Genomic DNA, 19,165 nt, shown 5'->3' on the forward strand with positions numbered 1-19,165 from the left:
GCTGCAAGACTCATTAGTAATAAATAAACTCTATGAATAAGTAAACTACTAAGTCTTACTTCTTAGCAATATTATTCAAAGATTATATTGAATATATTGAATTGCTGGGTAGTCTTTAACATCAGTACTCACCATCCTCTGAGAATGTAAACTGCAGAAATGAGGGAACAAGGAAAGATAACATGCTCTTTGAATGATTAATTTTTCTACAGCGCTGGCTCAACCAGCCTGCTTCAGCCTACAATTTGAAACAAAAAGTGTTAAAAGAAAAAAAAAACAAAAAAAAACAACAAAGTTGTATTAAAAAAGTTAACAGGGCAAGTATGAAAAGTAAAAACCTAACTACACAACAGTGATGTAATTTTTAAAGCATGCATTACTCAGTGGAAATCAATGATCATTAAATTTTGCATTAAGAAAAGTGTGCAGGACATCACAGATTTTATTTTTGAAGCTGACCAAAGCTTCATTGCTATTCCTCATATAATAATTACTTCTTCAAAGAAAGCACATCTATATAAGGTGTCAGAAATACTGTGCAACCAAGCTATGCAACATAATTATGGAAGGAAAAAAAACTGGCAAACTTAACGTGCTTTACAACTCCTAGTGAGTAGATCCCACCCTCATAAAACAATGAAAATTGTCTCTGTGTAAAATCTATAGTCACCTGGTATGCTACTTCATACAAGCAGCCATCTTTTCCAGCCAAAAAGATGCGCCCGTTGTCAGTAGATGTTATTGCCAGAATGTATGTATTGTCAGTAGCAAGTGAATAGAGAGGATCTGGTAGCAGCTGCATGCCACCAGACATACTGTCATTGAGTGATCCAGTACCTGAAAACACACAAATTAGCTTTAGTTTTTAAATTGTTATTCTGTATATTACAGGTCTGTGATGAAAAGCATTTTGAAAACATGAAAAGTTACAGCAAATTTTGTAATTATTGATTTCTAAACACAGTCTGGAAGATGTAATCTCTAAGGTGAGCTGTGGAGTAACAAAGGTTCTGGTTTTCAAAAAATTAAATTCTTCATGTCCACTTCAAAGTACAGAAATGTAACATTTTTCATTTCTATTCATTGTCATGTCTCAACCACAAGTCCAAAATATCAATTTGTTCTTTTTCACTCCTCAATTCACATCAAGATAGTACAAAAAGAGAGAAAAATATTGTCATCCTCTCACTTTCTCAAACTAACTCTGTATTTTCTCTATGAATACATGTACACTATTAGAAAAATGGTATCAGGTTCTCAGTTTCTGTGGTTGGGATACAAATGCCACATTAACAAACTCTTCCAAGATTCATGCCCGTTTCTTCTCTCCTTCTGCAACATGCTACTTAATTAACAGGAGTATCTGTTTCAAAGAGCAGAGGTGTGGTAGGTTGAGAGAGGGCCTAGCTCCCTCTCCTCCACAGAGTAAGAAACCACAGCTAACCCAGTTGAAGAGCAAAGCTATATATTTACAAACATATATGGAAAGCAGGTTATATATAACACAATATATACAGGTATTTACAATCTATACACAGAAATATACAGCAAAGAGAAATAACACAACAAAAATCCCTCCCTGAAGAGGGATCCCCTCCCTGTAACCCCCTCTCTCCCCCCCTACCTCCCTTTTTTTCCCAAAAAGGGGTTAGAGAGAAAGAAAGGCAAGTTATTAAGGGAAAGAGTTGTTAGTAAGCTTCAAAAGCCCATGCAGGATTAGTTTTTGCTTATTTGAAGGCCAACTCCAGCAGTTCGCGAAGAAGCAGGCAGGGAGAACAGGCTGAAACCCAAACTCCCCCAACTCCCAAACCAAACTGAACTGAGAAAAAAAAAATTCCAACTGCTCTACAGTTTAAAGTTGCATTTTATCTATTCACCAATGAAATTCGTTTAGAATACCAGAATGTTTTTGTTCTGGTACCGAAAACATTTAGCCAGTGTCCCAGCACTGTTTGTCTTAAAGGCACAGCCTCAAACGATCACAAGAGGTATATGCTCTTTTTAACAGCTCAATACTATTCAATGCTCCTTATGGGAGACCGGGATCCAGCAAGAGCACACCCTGTAAAAATTGCTTCCCTCTGTCCATAACATGACTTAAAAACTAGCAAGGTGCACATGGTATTGCTTTACTTTGTTGTGGCTTGTGCTTTTTGCTGTTTTTTGTCTGGTTTGGGGGGTTGTTTGGATTTTTTTCGTGTGAGGAGGTGTTGGTTTTTAAATGGCTGCTAACCCACAAATATATTTGCTGCAAGTATATTCATTGAAGCACAACTGAAGGAGGGGAGATGAGAAACTCACTTGCTTGTACATTAGCACAACTGAGCCCTAAAATCACAATGTCCACAGGGGTAGCCAGAACAAGCAAGTGTCGTACATGAGACTGGAAGATACCTAAAGAAAGGGAGAAAATGAGATTTTAGTTTGCACCAACATCCCAGACAAAACCACCACCACCAACATATCCACTGGAAAGATATACCAGATATAACTAATTCCTCTCATCAGTTAAGACTTCATGTTCTGTGAAATTCTAGAATTACAAAGCAGTTCAGCTTCCAGTTCATGAAACAGAGGCTCTTTTAAAATTATTTTTTTCTTACAAACTGTCTTCTTTTCAATTCAGCCCTATTGGAAATCCAATTTTGACTTCAATGTTATCTAAGCAGTAGCTACCAAAAGAACGGTGAGGGTTAGAAACCAGGAACTCATGTAAATTATCACATGAACCTGTACATTTCTAAGCAGTACAAGTGTATGACATGGAAAGAAAAAATACAAGCTTGTCAGTGTGGCTTGTAATTAATTTCATGTGTCTACAAATGAAACAAACTCATGTATCTCATGTGTTGCATTTAGGATACCATCTCAATGTTTACCTGTCTCAGATTCCAGAACTCTTGCTTAAACTATTTGGCAAAATTACGATTTGCCTCTCTTTCAGGTACCAAAATGTGGTGGTTTAGGCTGGGTGCTGCCACACAAGCCACACCTGTGATGCCACCGAGGGACCAGCCCAGTGGGTGGGCACAGGAAGCCAGGTATGCCATCCCATTATGCCCTGCTCCTCTATAAGATATCAGCGGGGGGGTCCTCTCTTCCTCTTTCTTCCCTCACCACTACCTGGTAAATGGATAAACTGCCTCGTGGCCCCTCTTGGGCTGGCTAGGCCCAAGGCTGGTGGGGGCGGGGAGAGAAAGAGCCCTGGGGGGTTTGGATGTACCCCCAGGTGGGGGTGGGATGCTTTTGGGTATGCTTTGGGATCTCTCTTTTGTCACAGTGCTTGTGGTTCTCTGTAAAAGTTTCATTGTTTTTCCATTTAAAATTTCCACCATTTTTTGCAATCTGTTTGTCTGAGTTTTTTCTTTTGCCCGTGCTGGGAGAATTGGCCTTTTCAACCTATCACACCCAATAAGGCCTTTCTCTAACACAAGTTCATAAAGTTAAAGCAATTAAATTATTCAACTGCTCAAAGCAACAGTTACAGCAAGTTCAGGGTTACTAGTGATAAATGTACTAAATTCAACCTGATCTCAGGTTAGTAAATCCTGAGTAACATCCGACAAAGAGGCACAAACTTTTGCAGTAGCTCTAATATATAATAGAAATGCAGAAAAAGTTAAGCGGTATATTGAAGGCACAATTCTCAACAAGAAAGGTGTCCCTGTCTTGGGTGGAGGAAAAGGAGCACAGCCTATCAGCCATCCTCAATTCACAACTGCTGCTGCAGCGTGGGGATGCTGGTCCTAGTCACTCTGCACCCGCCCTTACTGGCCCCACTACTAGTGCCATTAGCATGTGTGTGCCCTGCTGCCAGAGGGAATGCATGTCCCTCTCAGCAGTTTTATACTCCATCCCAGGCTGTCTGTGCCTTCTCGGTGACATTTAGCATGACTTGGGAGGAAAGTTGAGTAACATAGTAATTTATGTTTATCCTGTATTCAGTTTTCCTCATTAGCATATTGAAGGGCATCAACTTCAACATTAAAATAGGAGCTAATTAAGCAAAGGTCTTTCCTCGGGCACCTTAGCCTTCAGAATCTGCTTTCATGTGGGGTGTTTACGTTACTTGAGCCCTGTGTCACCACTTTTAACCAAAATGGGGTCATCTTATCTACACAACACTCCTTCCTTCAGGTCTTTGGAAAGCCAGCTTTGTGAATCTTCATTCAACACAAACACCTGCTGACTGTAAAAGGCCCTAATCTTGAAGTGTGCTAAATGAACATGCCTTCCTGTCCCACATCAAGCTAGGCATTTTAACTGCAATATACATATGTACACATCACAAATTTTTTTTACACATGCAAATATTAGAAAAACAAAAAAAGGAATATTAAATAGATGCATAATTCTAGTCACTGTCATAGTCCTTACCTCCCTTTGGCTTTGCAAGACCCACTGCAAGAATAGTTTCACTGAGACCATCAAAATATGCCAGATCTCCCCTGTCAAATGAGCAACAACAAAAGGCATAAAACTTGTCACATAGTACAACACAACAAAGTAATAACATCAGATTCTGTGTACATAAGTTTTTAACACTTAGTGTAATCTGAAACAGCCTACATCTTCTGCTTTGAGTAAAAGCAGGTCCAGTGGAACAGAATGTCAGAGAAGCTTCACAGCATAACTACATAAGCAATCATTTGATCTGTTTGGAGCCCACATGTCCAAGTTTCAGATCTGAAACTCAGCTGCAGTATTTTATTTTTGGATTTTGTTAATTCATACAGTCTACCCCGAATTACACAATGAAGCATAGGCAATGTTGATTAGCATCAAGAGTCAGTAACTTTCTTTCTCATGAAAATTACCTAAACGAGGAATTCTCAACCTTCTCCCTAGCACTTTGTGATTAACACTACGAAGTGCTGTTTCATCTGAAGAATGTATTTCACACTCTGTGACAAAATGTAGACATATGGGTAGGAGACACAATCTAAATTTTAAGTTTCTTAGGAAATGTAGAAGTATGTATAAAGTAATTCTTAATGAAACTTGTGAATTATAAACATATCTGCCATTTTCAAAATTAATTAAATTATTTTCCTTTTTTATGCATCTTTAAAATAAGCTGTGAAGGACCTCTTCAATCACAAGACTGCAAAGTACTAATGCTGTATTATCTATCATTGTGGGAATGATTAATCACTGTACATGCCTCAGAGTACTTACTAAATCTACTTAGACCCATTAGTAACTATGATTATTTTTTCAAATTTTTATATATAAGCAAAGCCCTAGCATATATACAGCCAAAATTTTAGATAAGCAAGTGCATTTTCCTCACTTTCCTATCTAGATTATTTGGCAGCAATACTGCTAACTCTTAAGAACCCTTAAACACTTACTATTCAAAAGTTTTAGTAAAACCTAAAAGGAATCAAGGTATGTTAAACTCAACAGCACACCTCTGTGCTACCAGTAAACATTCTTCTACTACAGCAATTGCTTAATTCTTGTTTAATATTGGTAAAATATAATTGGGATCATGTTCTCTACATACCCATCTTCATAGTTCCACATAAAGATGTCACTGTCAATGGTCAGCCAAGCTCTGCTGATTTCGGGAAATACCCCCATCATGCAATTGCACTGCATATCTGAAGCACTGCTGATGTAAGGACTAAATGCATTTAGGGAAGCATAAAAAACTTAAGGTAGCATTGGAACATAAAAAAAATTTTAAAAATCACTTCATCTACAGTAGGACACTAACTGTGTACCAGAAACATTTTAATTCCAGCGGCATCACTAGGCTTACCTTGTACTATTTGTGAGCATGATGAAGGGAGCGCAAACAGTATCAGAGCTCACTACCAGAATGACTGGGGAAGATTACAGAAGTAGAAAAGCGGTTTTTCTAGTGTTAGTACTTACACAATCTAACACAGTATTTTTCATAAGGATACGTCCAAATTGTTCCACTAGCTCTGGGGGAAGTGGGACTCTGCGAACTGAGCTGATCTCTGGAAGATTAGGCATTGACAGCAAACCCGGTCCTTGCAGAGGATAATCCATATCTGCCATACCAGAAACAGTAGCGTTACCTGCAAGTAAGAACAAAAAAATTAGACTTCTTATAAAGAATGAAAAATTTACTAGAAAGGTTTCTCATCTCTTTATCTTAATCTGATAGTCTAATTTCACAAAAGGGGAAAAAAACCCCACATTTCCCATTTTATTTTAGATTAATAACACAGGCCTTCAGACTAAGTAGAAAAAAGGTCTTGATACTGCAGAGACTAAGCACGTAAATGCCACTAGTCTTAAGATCCGTGAACAAAGGATTCTGTAGGAGCAGGACCATAAACAATAAATCTTAGTCTTGAATCACACAGTAGCAAACACATGCAAACAAACGCTGACTATAACTCATCTGGAACCCTACCTATTCTTTACCCCTCTTTTCCTGTGATATTCTCCAGTCCTTTTTTCACTGTATGGCTAGACACCAAATGTAACATGTGAACAAGCCAGGAGTACTTTCCTTCACCTAGAAAAGCTGATCTGTACTCCTAGTACCAAGTTAAAATATCCATACAGAGACAGTATTTCACACGATTTTCACAGAACATTAGAGGTTGGAAAGGACCTCCAGAGATCATCAGGTCCAACCCCCCTGCAAAAGCAGGATCACCTAGGGTAGTCTGCACAGGAATGTATCCAAGCAGGTTTTGAATGTGTCCAGAGAAGAATATTCCACAACCCCTCTGGCAGCCTGTTTCAGTGCTCATCACCCTCACTGTAAAGAGGTTTTCTCCTCCCATTGAGGTGATTTGTATCTATGATGCTGCTAGGGCAGTTACATATTGGATCTACACATTGCATTACATCATAACAGAAAACATACTTTTTCCTTATACTATGATAAGCTCCTATGCATATATACTAATTAGGTCACCAGAAGTGCCACGGTTGCCTCTTCACAGCCCACTTTGCCAGGCAGTTGGTCACAGTGAAGTAGGAGATGCTGTCTTGAGCAAAACAGCAAAAACAAATGTTTGAGATACCCTTTACGTTGTCAATAGTTATATGTCACATGTAGGTACAAACGACACTCAAGGCAGCTTAAGATTCTCAAGATGCTTGTTATTAGGGACAACGCTAAGCACTTACTGACCCTAAGAGCATTTTGCAAGACAGAATGAAAAACTAGAACGATTTTCTTCACCCCCTAGAGGCAGATGGGGCCGAAGAGCCGAGCGAATCCAAGACCAGTGCTCCTGCAGTGCTACACCTATAACCGAGAATCCTCCAATCGCGACTTCCACCCACGCACCAAAACGTTCAATACAAGCCTCCCGCCCCCACCCTCTCTTCCAAGCTTGAGAAGCCATCAGACTCAGCCCTGTCGCCGTCTGTAAGAAGGCAGCGCAAGCAGCTGCTGTCCCCGGAACCTCGCCAGGGAACTAGCCATCAAGGGGATGTGGTTGTGCCCGGCTGGCTGCCCGCCGAGGACCCCCCCACACGTGGCTTGTTAGGCAACGCCAGGAAAGCCGCCCTGAAAGGCATCGCGGGGCGCCGGAGGGACCGGGGCGGCTGAGGCGATGAGGGCCGGAGACAGAAGGTCCTCGAGCACTCCTTACCAGGCGCTGGGACCGCCAGCAGCTCGGAGAGGTCCGGGTAGCAGCGATCATCCTGGATCTGCCGGTCGATGATGCGCCCCGCGATCTCCAGAGCCTCCTGTGTAGTAGGCGCCATGGGACTCATAGCGACGGGCATACCGATAATGAGGCTGGGGTCTAAACGAGCGGGCGGCCAAAGGCGCGGAGTAGCCTCCCGCCGCTTCGACACCCGCCAAGTACCGGCAGGCCTTGCGAATGCGACGCGCTTCCGCCGAACTGAGACCGCTTCCCCCAGCGGGAGGAGGGGGAAAGGCAGGTCGCGGTGAAAGGCGGGGCCGGGGAGAAGGCAGTAGGTCGGACCGAACAGGTGTGGTCTGTTGTAACGGCTCGGGGTGGCCTGGAGGAGGGCTGTGGGCAGCGGTGTGTGTGCACGGTGGGTAGCTTTAGGCTGCTCCCTGTCTGCTTGGCTGCAGGCTCGTTGCCACAGCGCAAAGGTACTTTATACTGTGAGTCTGATATGTTATTGTGGCAAGACCGTACACAGTTACTCGCACACAGATTTTCCGTGTAGTGGCTGTCTACCTTTATCTTGTACCTGGTGCTGTACCTGGTGCTGTGCAGTTGCTTTGTTGTCTGATGAGCCCTTCCCCAGCACAGAAAATCGGTGGGTAGAAGTTCATGAAATAGCAAAACGGATGCCAATAAAGTATGTAAAACTATACTCAGTCTGGCAAATGTATGGCAGTCAAAAGTATTCCTCGAGCAGGAGAAGGATGAAGAGCAGCAGGCTCAGTAGAAGCCCAAGCAGGAGGTACTCACACTCTCAGTAAACGTCCCTCTTTATAGTGAGTGGAGTAGTTGTATGGGATATGCCTCTCTGCCAAGTCAGGTAAGCTGCCCTGACTCAAAACTGCTAATGGCTTGCAAATCATGGAAGGCCTATGGTTCTGTCCCAGCAAAATCAGGACAGTGATGAAAGATAAGAACAGTGGGGAGACTCCGCTTCAAAGGCATGCACAGTGTTTCTGGAGTTAAGATGCAAAAGAATAGTAATTGACTCTTGCACCACACTGAGCCGGTGTGGCTTGCTGTTTTTCCAGTGCTTGGGATGACACGCTAATATGGTCATAGCAGACTGCAAACTTGTCATGGATGGGACTCATGTTAGGTGGTGTCTGCTAGACAGTGTAGACGTTCCAAAGCCACTTTAGGAAGTCTTGGGGCCAGGTGAAACTTGGATTTCAGGGAATGGGTCTGGTTTATAAATCATGTTTTCTGTCCTGACTGTGCTGACTCTGCCTCTGGATCAGGGTCCAGTGATTCAGATTTCTATTCAGGAAAGCTTAATCTGTGAGAAAGATACTTTGCACAAGAAAAGAAATCCCTCCCGTTCTGCTTTCCAAATGGAGAACCTGAAGTTAAGCCCCAAAGCCCACAGTGTTTACATGGGAAAACGATATTCTCCCTGTATCTTCTCAAGATTGAGAAGATAATAGATGGTCAACAGTGAGGTTCCCCATTTTAGGGCTAGTGCTCTTTGATGCTTTTATATATTATCAGAATACTGAAATAAAATGTTCATTAAGTTTGCCAATTATTATAATCCAGGAAGAGCAGTGGATTCTCTTAAGGGTAGAGAGGCTTTAGAGAGAGACAGGGATAGACTACAGAGACGGGGATAGACTACAGAGAACTTGGCTCTGAAGAGAGTTTGAAACGTAACAACACCAAGTTCAGGATTTTCCACTTGGATGGTAAATTACTGGAACAGGCTCCCAACGGAAGTGGTCATGGCACCAAATCTGTCAGAGTTCAAGGATGATCATCTTAGTCATGTTTCATGTAGTTAGATTTAGTCGAGACCGTCAGATCACCGACGGGAGAGAGGCACAAGGCCAACGGCTAACGCCCGGAGTCAGCCGATGAAACGCACGGGAGGCGCCATGCACACCCGTGGGAGGCGCTGCCGGATAGGCGCTGCCGAATAGGCCTCCTGGCCGCTCTGGCCGCTCCTGGGAGCTTCCTGCCGGTAAATGTTGTGGTTCCGGGGCAGTAGCAGCATGGAGCCGGCGGCTGAAGGCGGTGAGCTGTGGCGCGGCGCGGGTCCTGTCCGGCCCCCTCCGAACTCGCTCCGCACCTCTGATTGATCCCTGGTGTTTTTATTCTGGTTTTTAATTTTTACTTTTAATTTTTTTTTCTCCCCTGTCTTTGCAGACTCTGAGATTCTGGGGGCACCTGACCCGGAGCTGTCGGCCACCATGGGCTTCTCAGGCTTCGGTGTGTTGCGATGCTGGCCGGGGGGGTGCTAGGCGCTGGGCTGTTTGATTGAGGCTGGCCGCCCAGGATGGGAAGGGGAGGGTGATAGGTGGAGGTAGATACAAAGCGGTCGTAGATGTCGGCCCCTCTACGCTCCTCCCGCGGTCTGGAGCAGCCGAGAGTGCCGGTGGTCGGGGTGAGTCTGTTTCAGTCTCTTTTTTCGTTATTTTCAGGGAAGAAAGCTCGGACTTTCGACCTCGAAGCCATGTTTGAGCAAACGAGGAGAACTGCAGTGGAGAGGAGCAGGAAGATCTTGGGTAAGAAGTGCCAGTGTAGTCAAGCAATGCATTTTAAAACGTTTTGTATTTTTCTGCCTTGGTGTGATGTTTAAAGTGTCTCAAATGGGCCCTCCAAATAAAAACAAAACAAAACAACAAAAAACCCCCCCCAAAACCCACAAATGCAGTTGCATTAAAGGAAAACAGCCTGGAACTTGGTAAATGGTAAAATTACTAATTTTGGATCTGATTCTGTAAGAGCAGTGTGTATGTGAAATGTTCCTTACAGATGAAGGCTTTTTTTTTTTTTTTTTTTTAAAACTTAGTTGTGTATTTATTTGGGAAGGGAAGTTGGTACAGACAGGTTTAATGTAGTAAAAACAGACTAACAAGAATATGTGTCTTATACCAAACTGCAGATTACATATCAGCTCATAAATTTGTCTCTGTACTGTGCTGGAAGTGGGGAATTTTTGAGATGGTGGTTGAGAGAGAGAAATGGAAAAATAATATATCTTCTTGTGCCAGTATCTAAGCAAACACGACTGCAAAAAAAAGAGCCTTGGGAATCCCTCATGCGTGTCGTAGAAATCCATATATCCATGCTTTCTCCCTTTGCTTAGACAGTTCAGAATGTGTGGATTTTGTTTTTTTTTCCATGTGGTGCCATCGTGGTTGATCAGCTTCTGTCCTACTGGATTGGACTTAATCTGGTCTTTGAAACATTACAGTTTATGAAGTTAGTAGACTTGAAGAACCTGACCAAGAGCAAAACAATTCTGTATAAAAGAATGAGATAGTTATTTTGTTTGTTTTTCTTGTTCTGATTTTATCCAGACCCACAAGAACAGACCTCAGGAGGTTCATGGACTTTGTAGACTTTAAGAGGCTTTGAAATAGAAATGTTCAACGGATTACAAAACTTGATTTGGATAATTTTTTGGTGTTGACTGAATCTAAACACAACAATGTGTTTCTGTGTTGGAAAGCTGTTCGTGTTTGATACTGGTTCAGGATAAGCTATCATTCCTTATAAAAGACTATTTGCTTACACTGTTTTACTTTCGGCGGAAAATCTAGTAGCTGATTACAAAAACACAGTACCTTTCAGTCAAGACATCTTGAACTGCCTCGTGAATTCATCCCTTCTCTTGCCCTTTCCCTGCAAGGTTTCTAGGTTCTTAGCTGTAAAGGAAGCACAGCAGATTTGGTTGTTTACAAGGTTGGTCATTTTATGAAAAATGATGAATCTTTGTGTGTAATTCATCTGTTTAACTTAGAAACAAATTCAGGTAATTCAGAGTATAGTAGACAGCTGTACATTTTACAGGTTTTTGTTGGGGTGGAATGGTGTAAGCATTTATTTTGAGATGTCTTAATGGATTGCACTATTGTTTCTTGGCTTTTTGGAATAACTGATAATTTTTTTAAATGTTTCCAGTGGTTCTTGAGCTGTGAATAGTGAGAATTGAGATCCAAATAAATTTTCTGGTTCTATATCTTGATGGTGTTCTTGTTCCTCTTCAGAAGAAAATATTTCCTAGCTTTGCCACAAAGTGTGATTTTCTTTTACTTTAGTTAACAAATAATGAGAAAAAAAGAGAGTAATGTATATATAAAGAGAAAGTAGCTTTTCTCTGCTTAATTGAAGTTATTCAAACACTTTAACAAATACAATAGTTTCATCTGTTACCCTGTCACCCCGCTGTTCTTATTCTTTGAAATGTAAACTTAGGTTTACTTTAATTTTGTTGCACTGTGCCCCAGGAATTAACTTTCAGTAAGTGAAGTGAGAACAAAGTCTTTTCTGTAAGTCATACTTAGTGTTCACTTCTTTATGATAATTTTTGTTACCTGTACAATGAAAGCTTCCAAGAACTTTAGCAAGTAATCATACTAAATTAGTACATTGTTGAAAATACTGAAATATTGGCATCTTTGTGTGATCACAGTACCAGAGTACCACAGTACATGAGAGGTTGGAAGGGACCTCCAGAGATAATCTGGTCCAACTTCCCTGCCAAAACAGGATCACCTAGGGTAGTCTGATCAGCAATGCATCCAGGCAGGTTTTGAATGTGTCCAGAGAAGGAAACTCCAGAACCCCTCTGTTCCAGTGCTTGTCACACTCACTGTGTAGGAGTTTCTGCTCATGTTGAGGTGAAATCTTCTGTGTTCAAGCTTGCACCCACTGTTCCTTGTCTTTTTATTGTGCACCACCAAAGAGAGCTTGGCCCTCTCTGCTTGACATCCATCCCTCAGATATTTATACACACTGATAAGATCCCCTCTCAGTCTTCTTAAGACTAAACAACTCCATGTTTCTCAGTCTCTCTTCATAGGGGAGATGCTCAAGTCCCCTAATCATCCTTGTGGCCTCTGTTGGATTCTCTCCAGCAGGTCTGTCTCTCTCTTGAACTGGGAAGCCCAAAACTGGACACAGTACTCTAGGTGTGGTCTCACCAGTGGGGAGAACTTCCCTAGACCTGCTGGACACACTATTCTGGATGCACCCCAGGATACCCTTTGGTCTTTTGGCCACAAGGGCATATTACTGTCCCATGGAGAACTTGCTGTCCACCGGCACTCCAAGGCCTTTCTTTGTGGACCTGCTTTCCAGCAGGGCAGCCCCTAACCTGTACTGGTGCCTGATTAACCTATGTTTGATAGTGTATGCAAATTACAACTGTAAGATGTTTGCATTTTCCTTGTGATCCTGAATTTGCTATTACTTTCAAATATTTAGTTTAAATCTTAAAGTCAGTAAAATTAATATACTGTCTTCAATAAGATTTTATTTTTGATATTTTCTAATAGTCTTGGTTATTTGTATTTATGTGCTCTCTGTATTCAGAGGCTCGTGAAAGAGAGAGCAAAGACCAGGCTAAAAAAGAGTTTAGAGGTCCATGCATGGATTCATCAGCTTCAGCATCCAGTGCAGCAGGAACTGTATCCACATTAACCCAAAGGTAAGGTATGGTTGGAAAACTCATGTAACAGCTTGTTTATCTGATTGTGGTTTGGTGTGTTTTGTTGTTGTTGTTGTTAGAGAGGAAGTGTCATTTCAGTTGTGTGAACACGTTTATGTTGTCTGAAGTATTTCAGTGGAACACTGGTATTTGATTTTCATATATGCTTTTGTAAAGATGAGTCAATATTTGTAAATATTGCCTCGATGTATATTTAATACTGCATTTTGTAATCTCCTCCCTAATCCTTTTCAGCATACTTAAACAAAAAAAAGGCAATGTTGTTTTCTGTGGATTTTAAAAAAATGATACTGCAAATATAGTGACTGTGTGAGCTGACTTAGTGAGCAGCTATTGCTCCCACCTGTACTTGGAATGGAATTGTTTACATGTGCTGAAAGAGAAAGGTAGTGGAAAGCATCTATGCACATTGTTTAGAGTAATGATGAGGTTGAGAAAGTATTTAATTTCTATTTCAGTGTGAAATTTACTGTCAAACTTGCCAACATCTGCTTTTTATTGACAGTAAATGCTACTGCTTTCATAGTTGAAATTCTGAAATGCTGGGAAGTCAGAAATAGCTGAAAGTAATGGAGGCCACATGACTCCATTGCGTGACAGGGATTGCAGTGATCAGTGTGCTGTAAATATTTAGGTTTCTTCATGAAATCCTAAAAATCCACTCAAGACACTAGCACACATGAATCTATGTTTCTTTAGGGCTTATAGAATCAACACGTGGTAGGTTGTTATTGATAACCTTGTGTAGTAAAACATGTGTATTTTATGTATTTTCTACTTAGTATTTCCTGGCGGTGGTATCTTCAAACACCACTGTAACTTATTTACAAAATGAATTTACAGGTTCTGTTACTCAGTTGTGAGTGATACATTTCACATATGAAGACAGTTAAATGATTCAAGCTTTGATCTAAGAATTTCCAATAGAGCAATTCAAATAGGAAATACAGGTGCTGCGGTCTGCAGTTTCCCACACATGGGATTCTGTGGCAGATTAGCTGAGTGCTCACAACTTGCTCCTCTGTCTGGTGTCTTCCCAGATGCTGTGACTATCATTCGAGTGGTTCTTGGATCGGAGAGGGCTAGGGGCCTCTCGCTCTCTTGTGTGCTCCATTGCCAGGCTGTAACCTTTCCATGGCTCTTCTGGGAGTCAGTTCTCTTGGAGCTTTCCCCCATTCTGCCTTGGGCTAGGTGCAAGGCCCGGGTGTAGTTTGTTGCCTGTTAGGATGGGCTCTTCAGCTGCTCCTCTGGCAGAATTTGGCTCTTGTTGCTGTCTGGTGAGAACAACACCCAGGTGCAGTTGGCCTGCTAGGGCAGGCCCTTCAGCTGCAACTTAGCAGCATTTGGCTCTTGTCTCTTTTCGTGGTAAGAGCAAGGCAATTAATGCTCTTTGGTAACTGAGACACCTGATACCTTAACCTCTGGGACTGGGCATAGCCAAAAATGGCCAGGGGCGCACACAGTTCACAGGTGTGTTACAAAGTTAATTACATGTGCTACACTTTTGCCTGGACCATCTGCACCTCAGGAAGGACCCGGTTTGCACATTCACAGGTGCTTACAAGGTTAATTACATGTGCTACACATTGGCCTTGACCATCTGGACCCCAGGAACTGTCCAGGTTAGCACATTTGCAGACACTTACCATGTTTTGGGGTTTAACCCTACAGGACACCTTGTAGTGTTTCAGACTGTGAACAAATTTCTGTTACAAATTTTTTTGGTTTGTCTTCTGTTCCTCTGTGGAAAATTCTTAAGGAGCTGTGCACTGTCACTGAGAATTGATCACACAATATACTAACTACCCTATAGATCCTGTGTTGTATCTTGTGTGAGAGGGAAAAATATTCTGTGCTCTCATTTCCATCTGGTGATCTTAGATACCTGTCTGGTGAAGTAATACAGGATCACAAGAATTTGATGTGATTGTGTAGTGTATCTGAATGACTTCAGTATAAGAATTCAATTGAAACAAATGGTGAGATGGAAAGCAGTCAGGTGGTGGAGAGCCCAGTCATCTCATTTTGCTAGTAGACTTGACAGAAAGAGGTGACAGAAGACTTGACAGAAGACTTGACAGAAGAGACTGCAGGGACTTTGTATGAAGGAAGGTAACATTATCTTTCAGTATTCCAAGTTAAGTACTCTCTGGTAACTCACCAGAGTTCCACTGATGCTAAGCTTACTTCTTTCTTTTCTCTCTTTGTTTTTTGGGTGGTTGTTTGGGGTGGGTTGGTTTTTTTTTTAATTTCCCAGGCATTGAAAAGAGAGGGCATGACATGAAAATCTCTCCTGGAAGTTTTGTATTTGCTTGTAAAATACGATGTGTAGCTTAGTACTTGTGCTGAAACTAGGAAGCTAGTGAAGGTGATAGAGCAATGTGACTCAGAGGAACAATCCTGCAACAGGTAATTTATGTCTGAAATATAGGACTCTTGGTAGTTCTGTTCACAATGTAGATTTTAATTGTTGCAAACTGATCTAATATATATTGCTCTGTTCTCTCAAAAATTGCAACTTTTTCTTGGATATTATTTCCTTTAAAAATCCGAATAATTTCAATTGTCATAGGAGCCCTCATACTAATCTGTTAAAAATGATCTGGTTGAATAAAAATGATATAAAGAATGCCTACTAATTCCTTTTGCTTTTTGAGCTACTTTGCTGTAGAAAAATGTTCTTAACAGTTACAGTCCTTATGTCTAATAATGCTTTCTGAAATGAAGGCATCTGTATATTAAAAAAAAAAGATTATGAATAGATGATGGGGATATGCCCCCATACTTGCAGAGGTCTTAGAATGTTCTTTTGTTATTTCACATTTGTGTGCCATTGTCATGACCTGGTATCTTGAGCCAGTCTTGGCCAGGGGGAAGATGGCGCTAAGATTCAGAAATTCCCTTGGAGTAAGTAAAAGTGAACTGATACCAAACGGTTGATGAATTATTAGATTGGACTGGAGGCTGTGAAGCTTAGTAGATTGGACTGGGGTAGAGGGAGAAATGGGGAAAAGATGAAAAAATAGAAGAAGAGTTAAGAAGTAAGAGGAAAAAAAAGATGTCACCAGTCTTAGTTCCCAGGAGGTCTCATGGCTGTGCTCCAAGTTCTAGGTGGGTGTACATTCCAGCAGGGTCATCTGTGGCAGATGCAATGGACCCTGGAAGTTTTGGTCCTTTTAATACCCTTTTGATTGGGGGGGGCAGTCTCCAAGTCACAGGTTGAGGTGTGCATGAGTAAGGTGTGGACAGAGGGGTGCCATTGCACTATTGCAGTGATTTTAAATAGGGAATTCCTGCTTCCACAGAAATTCTGTGGAGGGTTGAAAATTCCCCCCAACATTGAATTCCCAGACCAGCTAAGTTGGAAGCAAATAAACTGTTTTTACAAGCAAAACTACAATCTAAAATGAAGTGCAATTAGTATATACAAAATATACAGTATTTACAGGTATTTTGAATTGATAGAGAGTACAAGAAGCCCCTAGACAAACCAGGGAAGCCAGCAACAGCTTCCTCCTCCCTGCTCCCTACCCTCCTGTACACAATGAAGGAGAGCAAGAGCAGAGAATTGTTTAAGATACTCAGCCACAAGGAAGAACTCCGCCAAGGTCAACAAAGCCAAGCAGAAGCACAAGTTAGTGTCTCCCAGAATGAGGAAGTGAAAAAGAGAGTTACTTTACCTTACTAGCCTAATGTTTGTTCCTTGTTTGGGCCTTTTTAGGCCCAATGGTGATTTGCATTCTACCACTTTCTGTTCAAAATCTGTGGAAAATTGTAAAGGTATACCCTAAAACTACCACATTAGCTCTTTTCATTGTCAACCCATCTGCCTACACAGCAGACCAGCCATCTGCCACACAGATTAGGTGTTGTCACACCTCGTTTGAGACATTAAGGGTTATCAGCCCTGCCCAGCCACTTGCATTGTTTTGGTTCAATACATTGAGTGTGCTTTTTCTTTCATTTTCCTTCTTCAAGGTGGTGATAGGAACGTATTGAAAAGGGAGAGAGGGGGAGATAGAAGATAGAAAAGAGAACAGTTGAAATATGATGACCAAAGTTAATACCATTCACATAAATATAATGCAATCCATGATGTTGGGGTGAGCCTGTTGTAAGGAAAAATTCTCTCTACTTAGAAGATCCTGCTCACAGTGGAGACAGAGTAAAGCTTCTTTCTAATAAAGGGAGAGTCCACAGGACAATTTCTGGTGGAGTCTCTCAAATTGCTGAGAGACACAGCTCCCCTTTTATCCTAAATTCCTGGCCGCAAATTTCCCTCTCCTTTCCCTATAGGCTAGGGAACTCAGGATTTACTGTCTTTCCCAAAATGCCTGCTACATGTCTCCCTTCACATGCAACACCCCCTACTACATACATTGTATGTCCATTTAAATTACGTTCTTCATGACTCTAGGTGGAGAAGTTAATATTTAGTAGTCCATTAAGCTCTGGCCTGAAAGGCTGTGTTCAGTGTCTTTTCATCCTCCCACAGACTCCCACTGATTTACCTTGAATTTAAGATAGAGGTCTTTTGCAGATGCTAATTTGTTGTTTATACACATAGATAAGGGAAACTGTCTGGTGTCCGGCCCTTCTTCTTCCAACCCCACTTCAGACAATTCTTCCTTTGTAAAGACACTGGTTACTTTTAATCCCCATCACTGTTGTGACCAGTTCATTTGATTTTGATGATTCAGGAACAATTTGGTGGTCTGGTTAGAGATTTCTTTCATCCATAGAGTTGGTGGTGTTATGTACCGTTCCTATAACTGTAACATCTTCAAAGCCATCTATTCTACAAAGTCCCAGTGCAATTTACTTAAGTGTTATAGTCAAGTAAGTCATGTCATTTGAGGGGGAGGGGGTGGTCCCCATGTCGTTTTCAATAGGGGACTTTTTTTTTCAATTAGGGATGCTGAATTCAATGGGGAACCTCTCCACTCGACCCCTTTGGTGTTCCAGGCTCTTAGAGAGTTGCTATACAGGTGGCATAGGTAAATAGTGACATAAAAACCTTAATCATTTGCTAGGCAAGATTTGGTATTCTATCTCTTTCACCACCTGCAGTAAGGAGAACAACAAGGGTCCTCCAAAACAGCAGTTAAAACAATTATATATCAGAACAAAACAAAAGTTGGTTAAATGATGGTTAAACACAGTTACTACATTGAGCAAATTATAAAGTTGGTTTTATTACAAGAAAACACTTAGTCTTGATTAGTAAGGGTTGCTCTCCTTTTCCTTGCAGTCCTTTTTGGACTGGTCTTAAAAAGAGGGGACAATCCAATGAGTATTGGTTCTGTATTCCTTGTCATGGCTACCCAGGCATGCATATTCAGGCAGTTTCAATGCCAAGAGAATCTGTGCCAGTGTAGAGAGTGTGCCTCTGTAATTTTCAGTGAGCCCTCTAAAATGAATCCACTGCCCACCCCACCCACATGCTCAGTTAGTGAAGATGGGGTTCATGCTAAGTTATCCCACTTAGTGTAAGATGTTAGCAGAATTTTTAATGAGATGGCCCAATCCTGTTGTCTCAACAATGAATGTGGCTGGGCGGGGCTGATAGCCTTTAATGAGTCTATTATCCCAAATGAGTCTATTCTCTCAAAAAGGTGTGAAGAAATGTGGGCTTGGCCATGGCCATCATAGCTCTGGGGCAAAACTGCTGTGTGGGCAGATGGGTTGATAATGAAGTAATAATTTCTGTGGAGGCAGGAATTCCCTATTTAAAAACCACTGCAACAGTGCTTCTGAAAGGCCAATGGCTCTTGGTTTGGAAAGACTGCTCCTGCTTGGTATAAAAGGACCACAACTTCCAGAGTTCAGTGTTGCTTCTGCCACAGAAGACCCTGCTGGAATTTATACCCATCAGCCAAGAACTTGGACTATGCCTATGTGGCATCGTTGGAACCAAAGGTAGTAACATCTTTGTTATCCTCTTACTTCTCCGCTTTCTCTCTCTTTTTTTTTTTCTCTTTCTCCTCACTTTTCTCTCTGCTCTGGTTCAATCTAATAAAACAAAGTCATCAGCTGTTTGACATTTGTTTCCTTTTATGTACTCCAAAGG

The 19,165-nt window shown here is 41.5% G+C and overlaps 2 protein-coding genes across 2 annotated transcripts in view; one reads left to right on the forward strand and one right to left on the reverse strand.

Moving 5' to 3' along the window:
- NUP155 (nucleoporin 155) overlaps nt 1–7,725 on the reverse strand; it is a 33,762-nt gene extending 26,037 nt beyond the window's left edge. Inside the window, exons 1-7 of the mRNA XM_054178582.1 lie at nt 7,593–7,725; nt 5,916–6,053; nt 5,510–5,606; nt 4,378–4,448; nt 2,302–2,394; nt 671–837; nt 133–238 (exon numbers count right to left, since the gene is read on the reverse strand). Coding sequence (XP_054034557.1) covers nt 133–238; nt 671–837; nt 2,302–2,394; nt 4,378–4,448; nt 5,510–5,606; nt 5,916–6,053; nt 7,593–7,716 — 796 coding nt within the window. The 5' untranslated portion in view covers nt 7,717–7,725. The remainder of the gene's footprint in view (nt 1–132; nt 239–670; nt 838–2,301; nt 2,395–4,377; nt 4,449–5,509; nt 5,607–5,915; nt 6,054–7,592) is intronic.
- A 1,898-nt stretch (nt 7,726–9,623) lies between these two features.
- The window catches only part of WDR70 (WD repeat domain 70), a 112,262-nt gene continuing 102,720 nt past the window's right edge, over nt 9,624–19,165 (forward strand). Inside the window, exons 1-4 of the mRNA XM_009903720.2 lie at nt 9,624–9,653; nt 9,786–9,848; nt 10,061–10,144; nt 12,960–13,074. Coding sequence (XP_009902022.2) covers nt 9,632–9,653; nt 9,786–9,848; nt 10,061–10,144; nt 12,960–13,074 — 284 coding nt within the window. The 5' untranslated portion in view covers nt 9,624–9,631. The remainder of the gene's footprint in view (nt 9,654–9,785; nt 9,849–10,060; nt 10,145–12,959; nt 13,075–19,165) is intronic.

The sequence above is a fragment of the Dryobates pubescens genome, chromosome Z (genome assembly GCF_014839835.1).
Source record: "Dryobates pubescens isolate bDryPub1 chromosome Z, bDryPub1.pri, whole genome shotgun sequence".
NCBI lineage: Eukaryota > Metazoa > Chordata > Aves > Piciformes > Picidae > Dryobates > Dryobates pubescens.